The sequence below is a fragment of the Heloderma suspectum genome, chromosome 2 (assembly GCF_057233095.1).
Source record: "Heloderma suspectum isolate Gila_16-S chromosome 2, 16-S_ref, whole genome shotgun sequence".
Classification (NCBI taxonomy): domain Eukaryota; kingdom Metazoa; phylum Chordata; class Lepidosauria; order Squamata; family Helodermatidae; genus Heloderma; species Heloderma suspectum.
Window position 1 is genome coordinate 400,373,819 of NC_139459.1, and position 18,104 is coordinate 400,391,922.

An 18,104-nucleotide genomic window follows, 5' to 3' on the forward strand; every position below is an offset into this window, starting at 1 on the left:
TTTATTACTGCCTTTTATACTATACATTCGATATTCCAAGGTGTTTTACATTAGTAAAATCATGAAAGAGTTAAAAACAGAGAGTTTTTAAGATGAACATTATAGCGAATAGAATAAAAATGGCAAAAAGGCTTCTACAGTGCTTTTCCCAAGATGGAATGGACACTCTTTTTCCATGTGCAGACTACCACCAAACTAATAGTAGAATGTCTTGGGATGGTACCAATATGAATCAGATTTTCACTTTTGCTTTCATCACAAGACACTCCTTTGTATTCAGATCTGGCCTCAATACAATGATGTAGCACTTGGGAAGAAAGATGCAGACCAGCAGTCCAGCACTGGAGGCCAGGATGGAGAAGACCTGCACGGCTACCATGTATTTCCCCTTGGTGCTCAGGTAGGTGGGCACAAAGGACACCCAAACACTGCAGAAGACCAGCATGCTGAAGGTGATCAGCTTGGCTTCATTGAAGGCCCCAGGCAGCTTCCTGGCTAGGAAAGCCACCATGAAGCAGACGGCAGCCAGGAAGCCCATGTAGCCAAGGGCACTATAGAACATGGTGACAGAGCCTTCATTACATTGCAGGATGATCTGTCCAGGCTGCGAGTGCATGTCAGTCTCTGGGAATGGGGGAGAGATGCCCAGCCAGATGGTGCAAATGACAACTTGGACACCGGTACAGGAGATGACAATGGAGTGGGCCAAAGTCTTCCCAAGCCAGTTCCTCACACTGTTTCCTGGCTTGGTGGCCAGGAAGGCCAGCACCACGGTGATAGTTTTGGCCAACAGGGAAGAGACAGCAACTGAGAAGATGATGCTGAAGGCTGTTTGTTGGAGAAGGCAAGTTGGTTTCCCTGGACAGCCAATGAAGAGGAAGGAGGACAAGAAGGAAAGCAGGAGGGTGATGAGGAGAATGTAGGAGAGGTCCCGGTTGTTGGCTTTGACTAGCGGAGTTTGTAGGAATTTAATAAAGATTCCTAACACAAAGATTGTTGGTAAGGACAAGAATAGGGCAAAGGAAGCCAGGATGATCCCCAAATGCTCTTCATAGGACAAGAAATTTATTTCCTTGGGAATACACTGGTCTCGGTCCTTGTTTGGATGCTGATCATCTGGACACTTGGTGCAATGGTCTGAATCTGGAACGACCAAGAGTAACATCTCTATCAAATCCTGAGCAATCTGTGTTGCTTTATAGTGTCTCAAAGGCTTTTTTCCCGCTATGCTTGACAGCATATATTAGTTCCATGCAGGGCGTGGTCAAGCCGCCTGGCCCTCATTATTCTCCCATGTGAAGAAGCCACATTTCCTATGTCATTTGTTAAAATATTACGTTAATCCAGGCAGTCACATCTGGTGACCACTGTGGCTCTTTGGGCGGAGGGATGGACAGAGGGATGTTAGAGAATTCCGCCGCGGATTCAATTGAGGCCGGATTCTTTGGAATCCAGCCTCAGGAATCTGCAGCAGAAGGGATCACTTACCTGCACTCTAGGAGGATCGCGGATGGAACAGCACACCAGCTCCAGACCGCTGGCGATACGGTAATGGCAGTTGCCATTACCATTTCGCTGGGAGCAATACAGCTACAAATAGCATATTGGACACCACTTGCATCCATAAAGCACTGAGTTTATCCAAAATTTGGTTAAATTAAGGGTTTTACGGCTGCAAGTGGTGCCCAATACTTCATTTGTGGCCCTGTTGTTTCCCGAGATAGGCTGGCCTATCGTGGAAAAAAACACAGATGTAAATTTGCGTATTGGTGCCACTTGATGCTGTGAATCCCTTAGGTTAACCTAATTGCAGCTGTTTATGGCTGCATTTTGGTTAAACTCAGCACTTTACAGCTGGAAGTGACATCCAATCTGCCATTTGCGGCTGTGTTTGTGTGTCTCCTAGAGATGTCAGAGAATTCCGTGACAGCACTTGGTGAGTCTGAATGCCAGTGCATTCAGGTCCCCGAAATCCATCGCAGAATGGCCTGCAACCCCCCCACCCCCCACGGATCCCCCCCAGCACAAGACTTACCAGGGACGGATGTTCCAGATGGCAGGGGCTCCAGCGGCTGCTTCGTCGTCGTCGGCGGCAGCTGGTCTTCCAAACGGCTGCCACCGCCGCCATTTGCCGTCTGTGTCTCCCCCCCATAGACATGATAGGCTACATAAAGACTTACGTAGCCTATCACGTCTGGGTTAAAAAAAAAAAAAAAGCTACGGCCGCCGCCATTTGCGTTCCTTATTTTTCTCTTATGTTACACTTCCAGCTGTAAAGTGCTGAGTTTAACCGAAATGCAGCCGAAAACGGCTGCAGTTAGGTTAAGCTAAGGGCTTTATGGCATCAAGTGGCATCCAATATGCTATTTGCATCTGTGTTTTTTTCCATGATAGGCCTGCCTATCACTGGAAAAAACATGGCCCCGCACCATGAACAGAATCCACGAAAGCTAAGTCATTTTCGTACATCCCTAGTGTCTCTCATAGGTTTTATTCCAGTTTTACCTTTTTTACCGTAGGTTTAAGCTCTTAGAATTTATAGATCTGAGTCAGGACCTGATTCGTGGCTTCCGTGCTGGGCCCAATTCTGCTTGGGCAGATTCGGGACCCCCCTGACCCGACTCGGCCCCAAACCCAAGATGGGATTTGGATGGCCAACCCCACTTTGCCCCCCCCCCCGACATGCCCATGCAACCCCCTAGCTTCCTACCTGGGCCTCCTCCTGAGGAGGAGGGTGGCTACTAGGAGGAGGGCCTTTTCTGCTGTGGCACATTGTTTGTGTAATGGGCTCCCTAGTGAGGTTCGCCTGACATTTAATTGTTTCCTTTCCGGCGCCAGGTGAAGACCTTTTTATTGTCCCAGGCATTTTAGGATTTGAGCTATCTAGACTTTTCGCTTTGCTGTTTCAAATCTGTATTTTAAATCTCTGCATTGCTGCTAGGTTTTATTCTGGTTTTATTCTGGCTGTATTGTTTCCTGTGGTTTTAATGTTTTATATATTTTGTATTGTTTTATTGTGTGCTCTTTGGTTTTCATTTTTGTGAACCGACCAGAGAGCGTTGGCTGTAGGGCAGTATAGAAATAAATAAACAAACAAACAAATAAATTAGTTTTGAAAGAGAAAATGTATTAACCTTCATGTCCTTTAGAAGTAATGAGAAAGAGGAATAGCAGAAGCAGTTGAAGGTGGAGGGGTTATGTCAAGTTTTGAGAGGTGGCTAAATCTGCTTCAGGGAAGTCCCGTCGACAAGCCAGGCTTCCTAACCCTGCCGGAAGGGTGAGAAGGACCCCAACACACCCCTCTGAGATAAAGGGGGAGAGGGGGGCTCTGGGGAGTTTTCCTGGAGAGCAGGAGCAACTGCCTCCATTGGGATGAAGCGTGCTGGAAGAGTTTACCCGCAGTATTCGTCATTGTTCTGCAGTGCTGCAACCCTATGCACACTCACCCTGAGTACAGTGGGACTTACTGCTTAGTGAAACGTATAGGATTGCAAAAATATTTTTTTAAAAATCCGGGGGGAGGGGATAATGATTGCTGCAATGGAGAATTTGGGACTGATCCCAGCAACACACTATGGCTCTCCACTGCACTCACATTTTTCTTTTCTTTCCTGGTAAAGCAGCAACAGATTACATAGAAAAGGAACCCAAGGCAAGCAAATTAACTTTAATTCCAGGAGTGTAAAGAGCTGTGTGGTGTCTCCGATGCATACGGCAACACCCAAAAACTTTCCTTGGAGCCCACATTATCTGCTCCACCAGCAAGCCATTGCAGACCATGCAAAATCCACCTATTTACGTGAGCATCCCCAGCACTTTAAGACCATAACAGCAAAGTGTAGGGCGGGGGGATCATTCATGCATCCACACATGAGTACTTCTTTGGACCCTCATCTTCCCATTCCAGCAGAGATGATCCACACAGAAAATCATTCCAAATGCTGATAAGCATGGCCAGCATGTTCTCCATAACTCCTCACAAGTAACAGCAAAAAGAAGCAGCACAGTACAAAACATCCATTTTCTAAATAAATACAGCACTGTTAAAGCTATGCCTCCACCTATGCTCAATTTCTGTTCCACTGGGGTTATCCTATGAAGTTAATTGGTGGAAGATCCAGAAAAGATGAAAGGAAGGACTTCCTCACACAGCGCAGAGTGGAACTCTGGCATTTGCTCCCACAAGACATAGTGATGGCTGCTACTTAGGTAGCTTTAAAGAGGGATGAGACAAATTCCAGGAGGAGAAGGCTATCAGTGGCCATGATAGTGGCTATCGGTCCGGATGGCTATGTGCTACCTCCAACATCAGAGGCAGTATGCCTCTGTACACCACTCGCTGGGGAACATGGGTGGGAGGGTGCTATTGCAGTCATGACCTGCTTGTGGGTTTCCTGTGGCAGCTGGTTGCCCACTGTGTGAACAGAATGCTGGACTAGATGGACCTTTGGTCTGATCCAGCATGTCGCTTCCTATGTTTTGATGTACATTTTTAACCAACACAAATCTTACAAAATGTCACGAAGCATCCATTGCCTTCCTTCCAAAGGAAACCAGACCTTGGAGAGTGCTCCATGCCTGTAATGTCAGCACTCTAAGAAGGGGGGTGAACACATCAGTATTAACCATGGGGGACTCGTATGTGATCTACAGTGCAGAAGACAAATGTAGGTTGCTGGTGGTGCTGAGCCCTGCCCCATTCACTAGCTCCCCTCTCCCACCGCACACACACACTGCGCCATCCTCCATCATTTCTGGGGATTCGCTTTGTGAAATACAGAATGAAATTTAATAGGGATAAATGCTAAGTTCTGCACCTGGGAAAAAGAAACCAGAGGCACAGTGACAAGATGGGGGATACATGGCTCAACAACAGTACCAGCGAGAAGGATCTTGGAATAGTTGTCGATCACAAGCTGAATATGAGCCAACAATGGGATGTGGCTGCAAAAAAGGGAAAAGCTATTTTGGGCTGCATTAATAGAAGCATAGCTTCCATATCCCAGGAAGTACTAGTTCCCCTCTACTCAGCACTTGTTAGGCCTCATCTGGAGTACTGTGCCCAGTTCTGGGCACCATACTTGAAGAACGATGCAGACAAGCTGGAGAGGGTTCAGAGGAGGGCACTGAAGATGATGAGGGGACTGGAAACAAAGACCTACAAAGAGAGACTGAAAGAACTGGGCATGGTTATCCTTGAGAAGAGAAGGGAGATAGGATAGCACTCTTCAAGGACTTGAAAGGTTGTCACAGAGAGGAAGGCCAGGATCACTTCTTGATCATCCCAGAGTGCAGGACATGGAATAATGGGCACAAGTGACAGGAAGCCAGATTCTGGCTGAATATCAGGAAGAACTTCCTGACTGTTAGAGCAATACAACTATGGAACCCATGACCAAGGGAGATGGTGAGCTCTCCCACACTGGAGGCATTCAAGATGAGGCTGGACAGCCATCTGTCAGGGATGCTTTGACTTGGCCCCTTGCATTGAGCAGGCGGTTGGACTCGATGGTCTTATAGGCCCCTTCCAACCCTACTGTTCTATGATTCTATGAACATGGACCGTGACCACTGACTCCACCCCAGCAGTATCAGCTGGCAATTTACCATATGGTTTGCAAGTCCATCACAAAACCAGCTGTCTATGTGTGTAAGGATCAAATCTCCCATCACCAAAAGCCCCCCCATCCCCCAGAGGCACGTCCCCAGTGTGAGGGGATAGTTGTGCATCTTCCTAGGAATGGATGCTTTCTAAGGGATCATTTCCCTCTCCCTCAGAAGGATGCCCTTCTTCCCCGAGACCTCCTTTCTCCATGACAAAAGAGGGTCTGTCAACCAGGGATTGGGGCAAAAGTATTATGTCCCCCAAAGTCTCCTGCCCTGCCGGTCTCATAACTTGTCCAAGAATCTGAAAGAACTGGGCATGTTTAGCTTTGTGAAGACAAGACTGAGAGGAGATAGGATAGCGCTCTTCAAGGACTTGAAAGGTTATCACAGAGAGGAAGGCCAGGATCTCTTCTATCAGCCCAGAATGCAGAACACAGAATAATGGGCTCAAGTTACAGGAAACCAGTTTCCAGCTGAACATCTGGAAAAATCTTAGAGCAATACGACAATTGAACCCTGAATCTTAGAGCGATATGACAATTGAACCCATGACCTAGGGAGATGGTGGGCTCTCCCACACTGGAGGCATTCAAGATGAAGCTAGACAGCCATCTGTCAGGGATGCTCTGCATTGAGATTGGATTCTTGCGCTGAGCAGGGGGTTGGACTCAGTGGTCTTGAAGGCCACTTCCAACTCTACTATTCTATGATTCTAGGATTCTACATGTTGTCTGCTTCTCCAGGACTTGCACAGACCCAAGCCACTCTCGCTTGATTACGGATATTGCAAGAAAGGATTCAAGCTTAGAGATTCCTTTAAGAAAGCCTTCGGAGCACATGCCTGGGTGAAACTTTGCCCTCCTTCCCTTGTGATGCATATTCGTCCAGAGTCACTCACCTTCCTGAGTGGAGATGGTTCCTTCTGCACAGGGAGCACAAACATAGCAGCACACTGGTTTCTCTTCCTGAACCACCTTCATGAATCCAGGTCGACAGCTTTCTACACACCTGGATTGAGGCAGGGGCTAAGAATAAAGGGAAGAACTTTCAGTGTAAATGGGTTAGACCTATCTGTGGAAAGGAGATGCAGAGTTAGAGAGGGACCTTTCATGTGGGATGGGTGAGCTCAGCAGGGCCTAGATCATGCACTGCTCACTGGATCCCCCCCAGTCGGCTGCCCCGTTCACTGCGCCATGTGCAGAGTCAGGCAGTCTGTGAGTGCCAGGCACGCAGTGTGTGGCCACCTGCATCCTCGCCGAGCCACCATTTTGTTGAAGAATGGCAGCTGGTCCTTGTCGGTAACCATCCATCTGTACAAATGGAGGTTGAAAAGGGGCCATTTACACAAGCTTATGGGCCTAAATGGTTCATTCACATCTGCAGTCTTGTGTCAATGGCCCCTCTACAGATGCCATTTGTGTAGACGCACAATTTTGAACAAGAATGAGCTGCCATTTCCCTGCAAAATGGCAGCTTTGTGACGAAGTGGGCAGCCACTGAGCCACACGCTTGCCTGGCTTGGGGCGTGCCGAACCAGGCAAGGTGTGTGTGTGGATTCACAGGGGCCGAGCTGGTGATTTCTTGCTGGGCTTCGAGCCCCAGCTGAACGCCTGAAACATCCCTACTCTCAGGTTCAATTGGAACCCACTAACAAAGCCTGAGTGCAACTGTGCAAGTGAAACAACCACATGCTGCTTCCTTTTTTACTGTGCCTGGGGCCTCCCCTTCCCTCCCCGTCCTCTGTGGTTTCCTTTGTGTCGAATTCTAGATTGGAACCACCTTGGGGCCAGGACCTGCCCTCGTCAAGTCTCCAGCGTGTCATGCCTACTGGTGGTGGTGCTATAAAAAGCGATAACAACATTGAAGTTCCAAGTCACCTGCAGCCTGTGGCAGAAGGGAATACATCTGGTCCAGAGCTGGGTGTGTAGCTGGGATGACTCACCCCAAAGATCTTGAACTGCTGGTAATTGGATTTGTCAGGAAGTCAAAGGCAGTCCCAACCTGGGCAGCCTTACCCAGCCTGGCAATCCATTGGATTGCAACTCCCATCCTTCCCAGGCAATGGCCGTGCTGGCTTGGAATAAAGGAAGCTGCAGTCCAACACATCTGGAGGGTGCAAGGTTAGGAGAGGCTGACATTCCTTATGGGATAAGGGACAGTCTATCAATTCAATGAAATGAAGTCAATGAGTTGACCCCACCTTGTTGAGCCATTTGGGCCACACAATGGCATCCTGGTCAATGGTGAACGTGAGGCCTGTGGATCGCCGTCTTTCTATACTGCCAAATTTCACTCTCAGAACAGACCTATTGGGAAAGTTCACCCAGTTCAGGATGTCAAAGTCAGCTGTTAGGTCTCCATTCTCATCCAAAGACACTCCATCCATAGAATTATTGTAAAACTGGGAGCTTCTCAGGAAAGGGTGAAGCTAGAGTGGCAGAGGAAACACCAGCACCGAGGTAACAAAAAACACACATTCCATATCTCAGTTGTGCCCATTTCATGCCTGAATCTCTTGGAGGATGGTAAGCTGCCTTAGACTGATTCAGGTGATCGTAGTGTCTTCCCCCCAAGCTCATTCCCTTTTCTAATTTTCTTAAGCAAAACATTGAATGTACTTCAGTTTACATCTGAGTCTGTGTGGTGATAGTTGTTTGCTTGTTGGTTTGAACCTGACTTGGCTATGCACCAGGGTGTCTTGAACTAAATTTATATAGACCCTGGAACTAACCAAGACTAAACCAACATTGTTGACACTGACTGGCAGTGGCTATCCAGGGTTTGAGGCAGGAATATTTCCTGCCCTACCTGGAGATGCCGGGGATCAAACATGGGACTTCCTGTATACACAGCATATGTTCTACCAGTGTGCTATTCCCTCCTGAATCTACTACAGTTCAGGGCTGGTTCCAGATTCAAGTGGCTGGGTGTGACACATTATATTCACAAGGGACCTGATTTCATCCCTGAATCCCCCTTGTCAACTTTAGCAGTTTGGGATGCTGAAGTCATCAAACGTAGAGACTTGTTTTTTGCATCCTAAGGAGAATCCTGCACCCTAAGGAGAATCCTGCAATCTGGGGCTGGTCGTACCCTCAGGCAAAGTGATGGTGGCCACTTCATGGGGCATATCTTGGGCACCAGTAAATGGCAGCAAATGGTCATTTATATCATTAAGGCTGCAATCCTTCACACACTGGTTACCATTACCAGTAAGTGTTTGACATCTAAGCATGCGGGTAGTGTGTGGAATATAGAAAGGTTATTTTGTTAAATTTTACAGCAAGAGACTTCCTTTCCGAGCAATAACTAAACATTGACTGGATTATTTTTAACTGTCGGTGTCTCTTAATCCCTTCATGATTTGCTTACAGGCTGTATGTTACTGGCTTATCATTGTGATTTGGCCTTCTCCTGTGTTTATCAAGCTGTACAGAGACTTTCCAATGTTGAGGGATGCTTCCGTACCCTTCACATTATCAGGGAGAGTGAAACGTTTTTAGATGAGTGACAGGAGGTCATCCTGGAAAAGTAACAGAATTGGGAGTTTCCCAGGGAAGAGGAAGAAAATGAAGGGCAGGAGGAAGAGGAGTGGAAGGGCATGACACGTGGGACAAGGAGAATCAGGGGTTCTATGCTACAGCAACTCCTCAACAGAAACCAGGCTGTTCCCAAGATAGGGATGTATGGATTGTGTAAAATCCGCTCTGTCTACATTAAACAGATTGTCAGGCGCCTTTTGTTCCATCGTCCGTTCAAAATCGGATTCGATTTTTGGGGGTCATATGGAGAAACGCGCAAATACTTCTGTAAGGGAGTTCACAACAATTTACACAATTTACCTCTGTACGTAACATTTAGCGTATTGTCCCCCATTCCATGCAACATTTCCCCACACATATTTAGCAGTCTCAGCAGAAACTTGCATATTTTCTAGGGATGTCGGAGAATTTCTCCACAAATCTCTGAGAGGCCGAATGCCAACACATTCGGCCTCCCGAAATTGGTGGGGAAATTCTCCAACACTACCCCGCCCCCCCCCCCAGGATGAGACTTAACTCGCGCGAATGTCCCTCTCGGCAGCGGGTCCCGGCGGCGGTTCGGCGGCGGTTCGGTGGTGGTGGCGGTGGCGGCCAGTCTTCCGACCGGCTGCCACCGCCGCCATTTCCAAGTAAAGTGTAAAAAAACAACAACAACGTGATAGGCTACGTAAAGATTTACATAGCCTATCATGGCTAGATTTTCAAAGTCAGCTGTGATAGGCTACGTAAAGATTTACGTAGCCTATCACGGCTGACTTTTGAAAAAAGAAAGCGCGTATGCAAAGGGCGGCGCCCTTGGATGCCGCCATTCACGTTCCTTATTTGGGCACGGGTAGTCTACGTGAAGATTTACATAGACTACGGCGAAAATAAGGGCAACGCAAATAACGTACATGCTTCTTTTTTTTTTTCAAAGTCAGCCGTGATAGGCTACATAAATCTTTACGTAGCCTATCACTTCTTTTTTTTTTTACACTTTACTTTTTTCTTTCGCGGCCGGGGAGACGGGGCGCTCCCCCCCCGGCCAGAATTTCGTCGGGGAGGGATGGGGCGCCTCCCCCCCTGGCCAGAATTTTGGCGGGGAGGGGCGGGGCGCCTCCCCACCCTCCAAGAATTTCGGGGGAAGAAACGGAGTGCCTCCCCCCCCCTGAAAACAGCTGCGGGACCATGTAAGTGACTTTCATCCATCCCCAATATTTTCCCACGAAAGTAGAAATGAACGTAAAAATCCAGAAGTCCATGGAATCTGTGCAGCCTGAGGAGGTTGGTCTGCAGTGGATTCTGCAGCTTAGAATCTGAGATTCTTTTGGTCCATTCCAAATACCTCCAGCATCCCTTTGCCATGGAGGGTGACCTTGGGCCTGAAGATGCCGCAACACCCTGCATTCCACAGAACACTCAGGATGGCACTTGAAGTCATGTGCAATTGAAGAATGTAACCACCATCCTGAGGAGGAACAGACGTGTGATGACCAAGACTAGTAGCCATTGATAGCCTTCTCCTCCTGGAATTTGTCCAACCCCCCCTTTAAAGCCATCCAAATTGGTGGCCATCACTACATCCCGTGGTAGTGAATTCCATAGTTTATCTATGCACTGTGTGAAGGAGCCCTTCCTTTGATCTGTCCTGAAACTCTCACCAATCCACTTCATGGGATGACCTCGGGTTCTAGTATGATGTGAGAGGAAGAAAAGTGCTGAACAGTGCAGGGAAACCTCTCTCCAGGAGGATGTCTATGGTGGGAAGTGGGAGAGGACCTTCTCTGCTGTGGCACCCCGGTTGTGGAATGCCCTGCCTTTGGAGGCCTGATTGGCGCAGACATTGGTTTCCTTTCGGTGCCAAATTAAAACATGGCTTTTCACCAAAACCTTTGAGGGCTAATTAAATTCCCAAAAATTGCACACTGTTTTATTGTTTTCGGTTTTAAATTGGTATTAAATGGTTTAATATGTTTTTAGCTGTTTAAATTATGTATTGGTTTGTACTGTTTGAATTGATTTAATCTGTATGTTACCCTGAGATCTTAATTATATAGGGCGGGACACAAGTGTGTTAAATCAATAATAAAAAAAAATGTCGAACCCTTAATTAGCACTCATTGATTATGGTTGGTCAACCAGCTGTGGATCCACCTAACTGTAGCATTCTCCAAACCGACGCCAACAAGGATGTCGTGGGAAACCTTGTAAAATGCTTTCCTGAACTCAAGATATAATATGTGCACAGCATTCCTATTATCTACCAAACTAATAACTGCCAAAAAGGAGGTAAGATGGTCTTGCATGAGCTATTCCTGACAAACCTATGTTGACACATCAACTGCGTCTTTTGACATGTACGTTTAGAATTGTTATGAAGGTGAGTTTTGTTCACCACTGGATAATGAGCTCTCAATATGTTCAAGGACCCAAGACTCTACTCAAGTAGGTAACATGTAACTAGCTAAGCTAGATTGACATTTTGATTGTATTTGGGTGTGTGTGTGCGTGTGTGCGTGCGTGCGTAGGATTATTAACTTCCCTTGTTTCTTCCCATTTTTCTTCCCTATTCTGAAATAAATTCCTTTTAATATTTAGAAATGTGGCTACATTGTTTTAAAAGGATTTTTTTTTTTTTACTAAACTCTTCCCCATATGAAGGACCACATGGCTACAAAACTACGATGTCTGTTTTAAGGATCTTCAGAAGGGTACTTTTTGCTATCTCTTGTGTTTCTGGGCTTTGAGCAATAACATCCAAAAGCACTTTTCTTTTCTTTTTTCTGTAGCTCGGTTGAAGGGAGGGGTGCTTGCCGAAGGGCTCAGAAACTCCCCAAGCAGTTGGACAGACTTGGATATGTCTGGAAGTTCGTCCTGACTAGTGGCAGGCCATCAGTACTTTTTTTTTTCCTTGTGAAAAAGTGGTCCACCAGGAAGAAAAATAATCCCTCCTCTTAAGTCAATGACAGACGGAAAAGGGAATACCTGCCATGGTTGTAACCTCTGAGCATCCAGCCTGCCTCCGCCCTCCATCGCCATCCTCTTGGATCTGGACATATAAGCAGCATCCAAGGCACGGGCCACAGCTTGGATGGTGTTGTAAATGATGTAGCTGTCTAGAGACAGGATCTTCTCCATGTCCTCTTGGGGCAGGGCCACCACTTTCTCCTTCTCTGTGCATCTTGACCGGCCTTTCACCGAAAAGGCATACTTTGAATACGCACAATTAAATGTTTCCTCCACAAACTGCTGGATAGCTTGATAGTAAAATTGTTCTAAATTATCATAATCTGCCATTTTGTTTGTCTGGATAAAGAAGGAAAAGATACCATGGATATTCCGGAAAGACATGTTAGTATACATCAAATCCAAGGTGACATCCCACAAAGCTGTGGTGATCCAGACCTTCCCCACAATGGGTTTTATAAAGAATTCAACAAATTCTTGCATAATCTGTATACCATTGATGAAGTAACTGGTCTCTGCACTATAAACAAAGACGTTGACTTGTACCCACTTGTGGAATGAAGGCTCAATGAGCCTCGCTTGGACCGAATCCAGTCCTATGATGCTTTGTGAGAAAAGAACACAAACACCATTCCTGATGAGCTCAGGAGTCAAGGTCCTCATGAACCTCTCTCCATTGTCCGTATCTGGAGCAACGAGACCAACCATCGTCCATCTGAAATGCAGGAGCAGTTTGACAATCCCCTGGTACTGGGTTCCATCTTTGGGGACCATCCGGTAGAAAAAAGGGAACTGAGTTGTATCACTCAGGACATGAGAAACAAAAGCGTACGTTACCTGGCAAGGAAAGGAAGAGACTGATAATTCATTTTATTTCAGAATCAAATTTCAGTTCTTCATTTCTGAAAGCTGGCTGTATTACACCTCTTAACTAGTAATTATCTGTGCCATACTCCATAACAATGCAACAAATAGTCTTAACTTTATGATGAATAAAAAATCCTGTCTTTATAAGGACAGAACACACACAAATGCACTGAACTACAGAGCATCTCCTACATCTGCACAATGGAAACAAGCTCCCATCAGTTCAGTGCTCTTTCCCAGCAGTATTGAATATGGTCAAGAAACACAACCCAGAATAGGAGCATGCTTGTTTTTAGGGGTGACCAAGAGCTGCAAAGCAATTTACCCTCCCCTGTCACTGATGGCCCTGAGCGTCCCCTCGCATTCGTAGCTAAAACTGTATGCCTGAGGACCAAACTACCCACGGCGTTAATCACATGGTTTTTTGCTTCGTTGAAGGATTTTCCTTTCACCAATAGCCAACTTTGGCCCCCTAATCCAGATCAGGATGCGAGCATGGCAGGGAGCGGGTGGGTACTATTTTTGTTATAATTGTCTTAAATCTATATTTCTTTTGGTTAATACATATGTTTAAAATTAATCTAAATATATGAACATATATTTATAAAGTAACTGTGTTGCTTATATGATTTGGTGCTTCCTTGCACCAAGACAAAAGCCCTTCTCTAACCCTAAGCCAAGTTATCTGGCAGGTAGAAGGGACTGAGTGGATCAAAGAGTTTCATCAATTGGAGAAAAGACATACAAATTATTCCCTTCAGGATCTCAGTCACCCTCACCCAGGTCTCCTATTTGCATGGCAGTAGGGAACCCAAGAGGAGTTAGTCTCAGCCTGCAAAAGCCCCCCGACACACCTGTGGGATTTTGTAGATGCCCAACATAGTTGAAATCTGGATGGAGATGTCAGAGTCACCCCCTTCAAGGACAGCAAGCAGGTTATTTTGCCTTCCACACCTGTAGTTTGGAACATTTGCCTGCCCAGTAGAGAGCAGGTCTAGCAAGGCATCCGAAGTCAGTCTGGCACTGAAATAGTTGTCATGGAAGTTGTAGCCCAGGGTGATGTTGGGCAAGAGCCTGGGGTTCAGGTTGATCTCCTGAATGGCAAAGAAGAAGGACAGCATCTTCCAGGACTTTGTGAGTGATGTCCTAGAAAAAATATATGCATCTCTGTTTTTCTTACTTCTTCTTTTTTTAGATTAGACATGACATATTGTATAATAAAATTCCTGTTTGTGTGTGTATAGATATGTATACATTCATATATAGATGTGTGTGTAATGGAGTTTAAATTTAATCCTTTTAAGTAACTTTTAAATATTTTTTCTTTTTCTTTCTTGCTTTCTTCTTCCTTTTCCTTCTTCTGTTTTTTATTTTTCGTTACTAAGTGTGTCCTCCTAAGAATACTGTATTGTTGGAAACTGTAGATAATGACTAGGTTGTTGGTACTGTTTATTTCATTTTTAAAGATAAAAAGTATTAAAAAAAAAGAAAGAACATGTATGCATCATGTCATCATCATTAAGCTTCCCAAGTAAATAATGTATTCAATTGTTGTTCCTTTGACTCCACAAATCTAATGAGGCATTACAAAGCTTTGGATTCAATTTCTAGAACTTTCCTCATCTTGACCCAGATCCAAAGCCAGAAGCTCAGCAACTGAATAATAGCTGGTGCGTTTCTGGAGGTGGAGAGGAGAGGTAGCCTCCCTTCCTTCTATTTCTATACCACCTCATAGCTGAAGCTCTCTGGGTGGTTCACAAGTTTGCTGAAGCCACCAAAGAATTTATGTTGGTGAAGAGAAAAAGGAATGGCGAAAAGCTTCAAAAGGGCCTCTCCAAATTGGGGGAATGGGAATCAAAATGGTAAATGCAGTTAAATGTAATAAAGTATAAAATGATGCACGTTGGGAGAAAAGATCCTAACCACATATATGTTGATGAGATCTGAGCCGGAAGGATGTAGCTCAATGAAAATGTCGATTTAGTGAGCCACTGCTGTGAAAAAGGCAAATTCCATGGAAAGAAATAATAGGATTTTCGATTTGGAAGGGGTCTTGGAGGTCATCTAGTTGAACCACCTGCTCAATGAGGGATCTGCAATTTAAAATGGAACTACAATGTCCCTGACAGACAGCCATCCAGTCTCTGCTTAAATATGGAGGATTTCTGTTCTGCTGTCAAAAAGCTCTCACAGTTTGGAGTTTTCGCCTAATGTTTAGCAGAAATTTGCTTCTTTGCCCTTTCCACTTACTCAGTTCTACTCGTCTTGGATCTGCTTGGTTCTGCTCCAGCCATCTACAGCAACAGAAAACAACAACCCCTTTGCTCCATCTTCTGAATGACAGCCCTTCAGATGATTGAGGGTTGCTATGATAACTCCTCTAATCCTTTTCTTCTCCAGGCTTGACAATGGAGCCAATGACCTAGGGAGGTGGTGGGCTCTCCCACACTAGAGGCATCCAAGACGAGGCTGGACAGCCATCTGTCAGGGATGCTGTGACTTGGATTCCTGCATTGAGCAGGGGGTTGGACTCGATGGTCTTGTAGGCCCCTTCCAACCCTACTATTCTATGATTTACAACCTTAATAGGCAGTTGGGGGTGGGTGAGAAGTGTTCTGGCACCCTAGTGAAAGCCATGTGTCTGTCCACATAGTTTAAACGAAAATTGGATGTTTGTTCGATGTATTGATGAGATGGCAGAAGGTCCACATTGTCCTATATTTGCCACATTTTACCGTTCAAAAGGAGCCCAGCCAGCTGTCAACTAGCAGACTGTCATTTAGGGTGAATGCCTCCCCAAAGTCTTTCCCTAATGCCAGATTAGGACAGTGACTTAGCCGGAACCAGATAACATGGACAGTGCTTGGCAAGGAGGGATGATTGGAGCTCATGGAATCAGCAGTAACTCCATCACACACATAATGACTTACTTGTCAAGCCTGGTAAAGGGAGGCTTGTAGAAACTGTATGGTCGAAATGTAACATCTCTTGCAGAGATGACTCCACTAATGAGATGGTCTCCTGGCCTGTAATGATTGCGTGGGCCAAGTCCATCCCTTTCCAAAGTCAAGGGGCATCTGGCCTTGCGCATCCCATAGATTGCCTGGGGCAGCAGCAGCAGCAAGCAGACAATCCTTCTGGATATGCCTGGCACAGCCTCCATCCTTGTCACTGCCCCTCACAACCAATTCGATGAATAGTTAGAGGAAGCCAAAGTCCTCTCGCCAGGGGCTTCCGTGGCTTCCCTAATAAAATGGGGCCCAGCCAGCGAAGCCTGCACCTCCTGACAGGATGGTAGGAAGTCAGCCTCACACCCACACTGTCCTCCCACCAGCCCCAAACCTCCTCCCAAGCTCTCCGTGGCACAGGAGGCATTTATGTGCCAGAACTTGTGTGCCTGGATGCAAGACATCACCTCCTGTTGCTCTCGAAGCTGTAGGGCAGTGGGCTCCAAGGCGAGGTTTGGAAAAAATCCCTTGAGGTCTGGCAAGAAGAAGAAGAAATCACTGTGATTTGGATAATTATGAGGGGAAGAAGTTGCATCACCACTGCAACCTCCTGGACTCTCTGTTTGTCTCCATGGGCTGCTGGTGGGGGTGGGGCATGTTTTTGAGAATCACTGGCTCTGCACACTTGACATGGGCCAGAGAGGTGGGGTGGAAAGGTGAGCTTGGCCTGACCTTTAGCAATGAAATGCCTTCAAGTGAACCAGGATCAACAGAGTCTTGTAGGACATGTATAACCATCACACAACTTGGATTAGTTAGTCCTGAAGTTGCCTTCTGCTGTTCCAGATGGCTGATCGATCTGGCCCAGTCTTGCCAGCTCTGACAGACATGTAAATGGGGATCAGCAAAACCCACTGCTGTTTCTTTTTCACCTCCCTTCTTTTGGTAGCTCAAGAAAGGCCCCAGCTGGTTCAGCTCTTGGAATCTCTGCTTAATAGGGCTTCTATTTGTACAAGGCAGAATAATTAGCACATTTTCACTCACCTTGGGCTCTAGAGAGTGGGCAGGCTATGATTCTGTCCAGATGTTTAAGGGGCAGAGTAACCTCTGGAGGTTGGGAGGGGATTTGGGGATGAAGAAATAGCCACTTCCTAAGCCCTTCCGGGCTCAGCTGAGCCAGGTCAGGAGATGTGTGTGGCGGCTGGGTTCGCTTTTGATCTCTTCTTTTCTTCTCCTCACCACTGTGTCTTTTAAAAAGTGTTTTCCCTACCATTGCCTCTGGCATGTGCATAGGGATGGCAGAGAATTCTGCCATGGATCTCAGTGAGGCCAAATGCCAGTGCATTCGGCCCCCCGAACTCTGTGGCGGAACGGCCTGCCACCCCCTAACACCCCCAGCGAATCCCCCCTGGGAGGAGATTTACCTGGGGCAGATCGTCCGGGCGGCGGTGGCGGCGGCGGCGGCGGCAGCTGGTCTTCCAACTGGCTGCCGCCGCCGCCATTTGCAGTCTTGTAAAAAACAACAACACGATGTGATAGGCTACATAAAGATGTACGTAGCCTATCATGGCTGGGTTTAAAAAAACAAAACAAACAACGTGATAGGCTACGTAAATCTTTATGTAGCCTATCATGGTTGGGTGGGTTTTTTTTAAAAAAACCCGCGTACGCAAATGGCGGCGGCTACGGGCGCCGCTATTTGCGTTCCTTATTTCTGGCCCTCTTGGTCTACATAAATATTTATGTATACTATGACGCAGGGATGTACAAAAGTGACTTACCTTTCGCGGATTATGTTGATGTGGGGGGGAGGCGCTGGAATTCCCCTGGAATCCTCGAACGGCCGGCTGTGCTCCACGGCAGCTCCATGGAGCAGCCGGCCAGTCCTGGCCCGGCCAGGCCAGAGCCGTCCACAGCTGGATTTCCGGCCGCGGAGGGCTCTGGGTAAAAACAAACAAACAAACAAACAAAACAACAACAACCACGTACACAAATGGTGGCAGCTACGGCCGCCGCCATTTGCGTTCCTTCTTTTTGGCCATCTTAATCTACATAAATATTTAAGTAGACTATGACGGCGAAAATCATTTTTGCCGTCATAGTCTAAGTAAATATTTACGTAGATTAAGACGGTAAAAAGAAGGAACGCAAATGGCGCAGGCCATAGCCGCCGCCATTTGCGTATGCGTTTTTT

General features: G+C 46.5%; 1 protein-coding gene across 1 annotated transcript; it reads right to left on the reverse strand.

Moving 5' to 3' along the window:
• Positions 1-232: 232 nt before the first annotated feature.
• LOC146356628 (vomeronasal type-2 receptor 26-like) lies at positions 233-16,125 on the reverse strand. The gene is made up of 6 exons (XM_084830226.1): positions 15,893-16,125; positions 13,817-14,108; positions 12,114-12,932; positions 7,808-8,035; positions 6,506-6,632; positions 233-1,143 (listed from the first exon to the last, which is right to left on the reverse strand). The coding sequence occupies exons 1-6, from the start codon at positions 16,123-16,125 to the stop codon at positions 233-235; spliced, it is 2,610 nt and encodes an 869-aa protein (XP_084686352.1).
• Between the last annotated feature and the right edge of the window lie 1,979 nt (positions 16,126-18,104).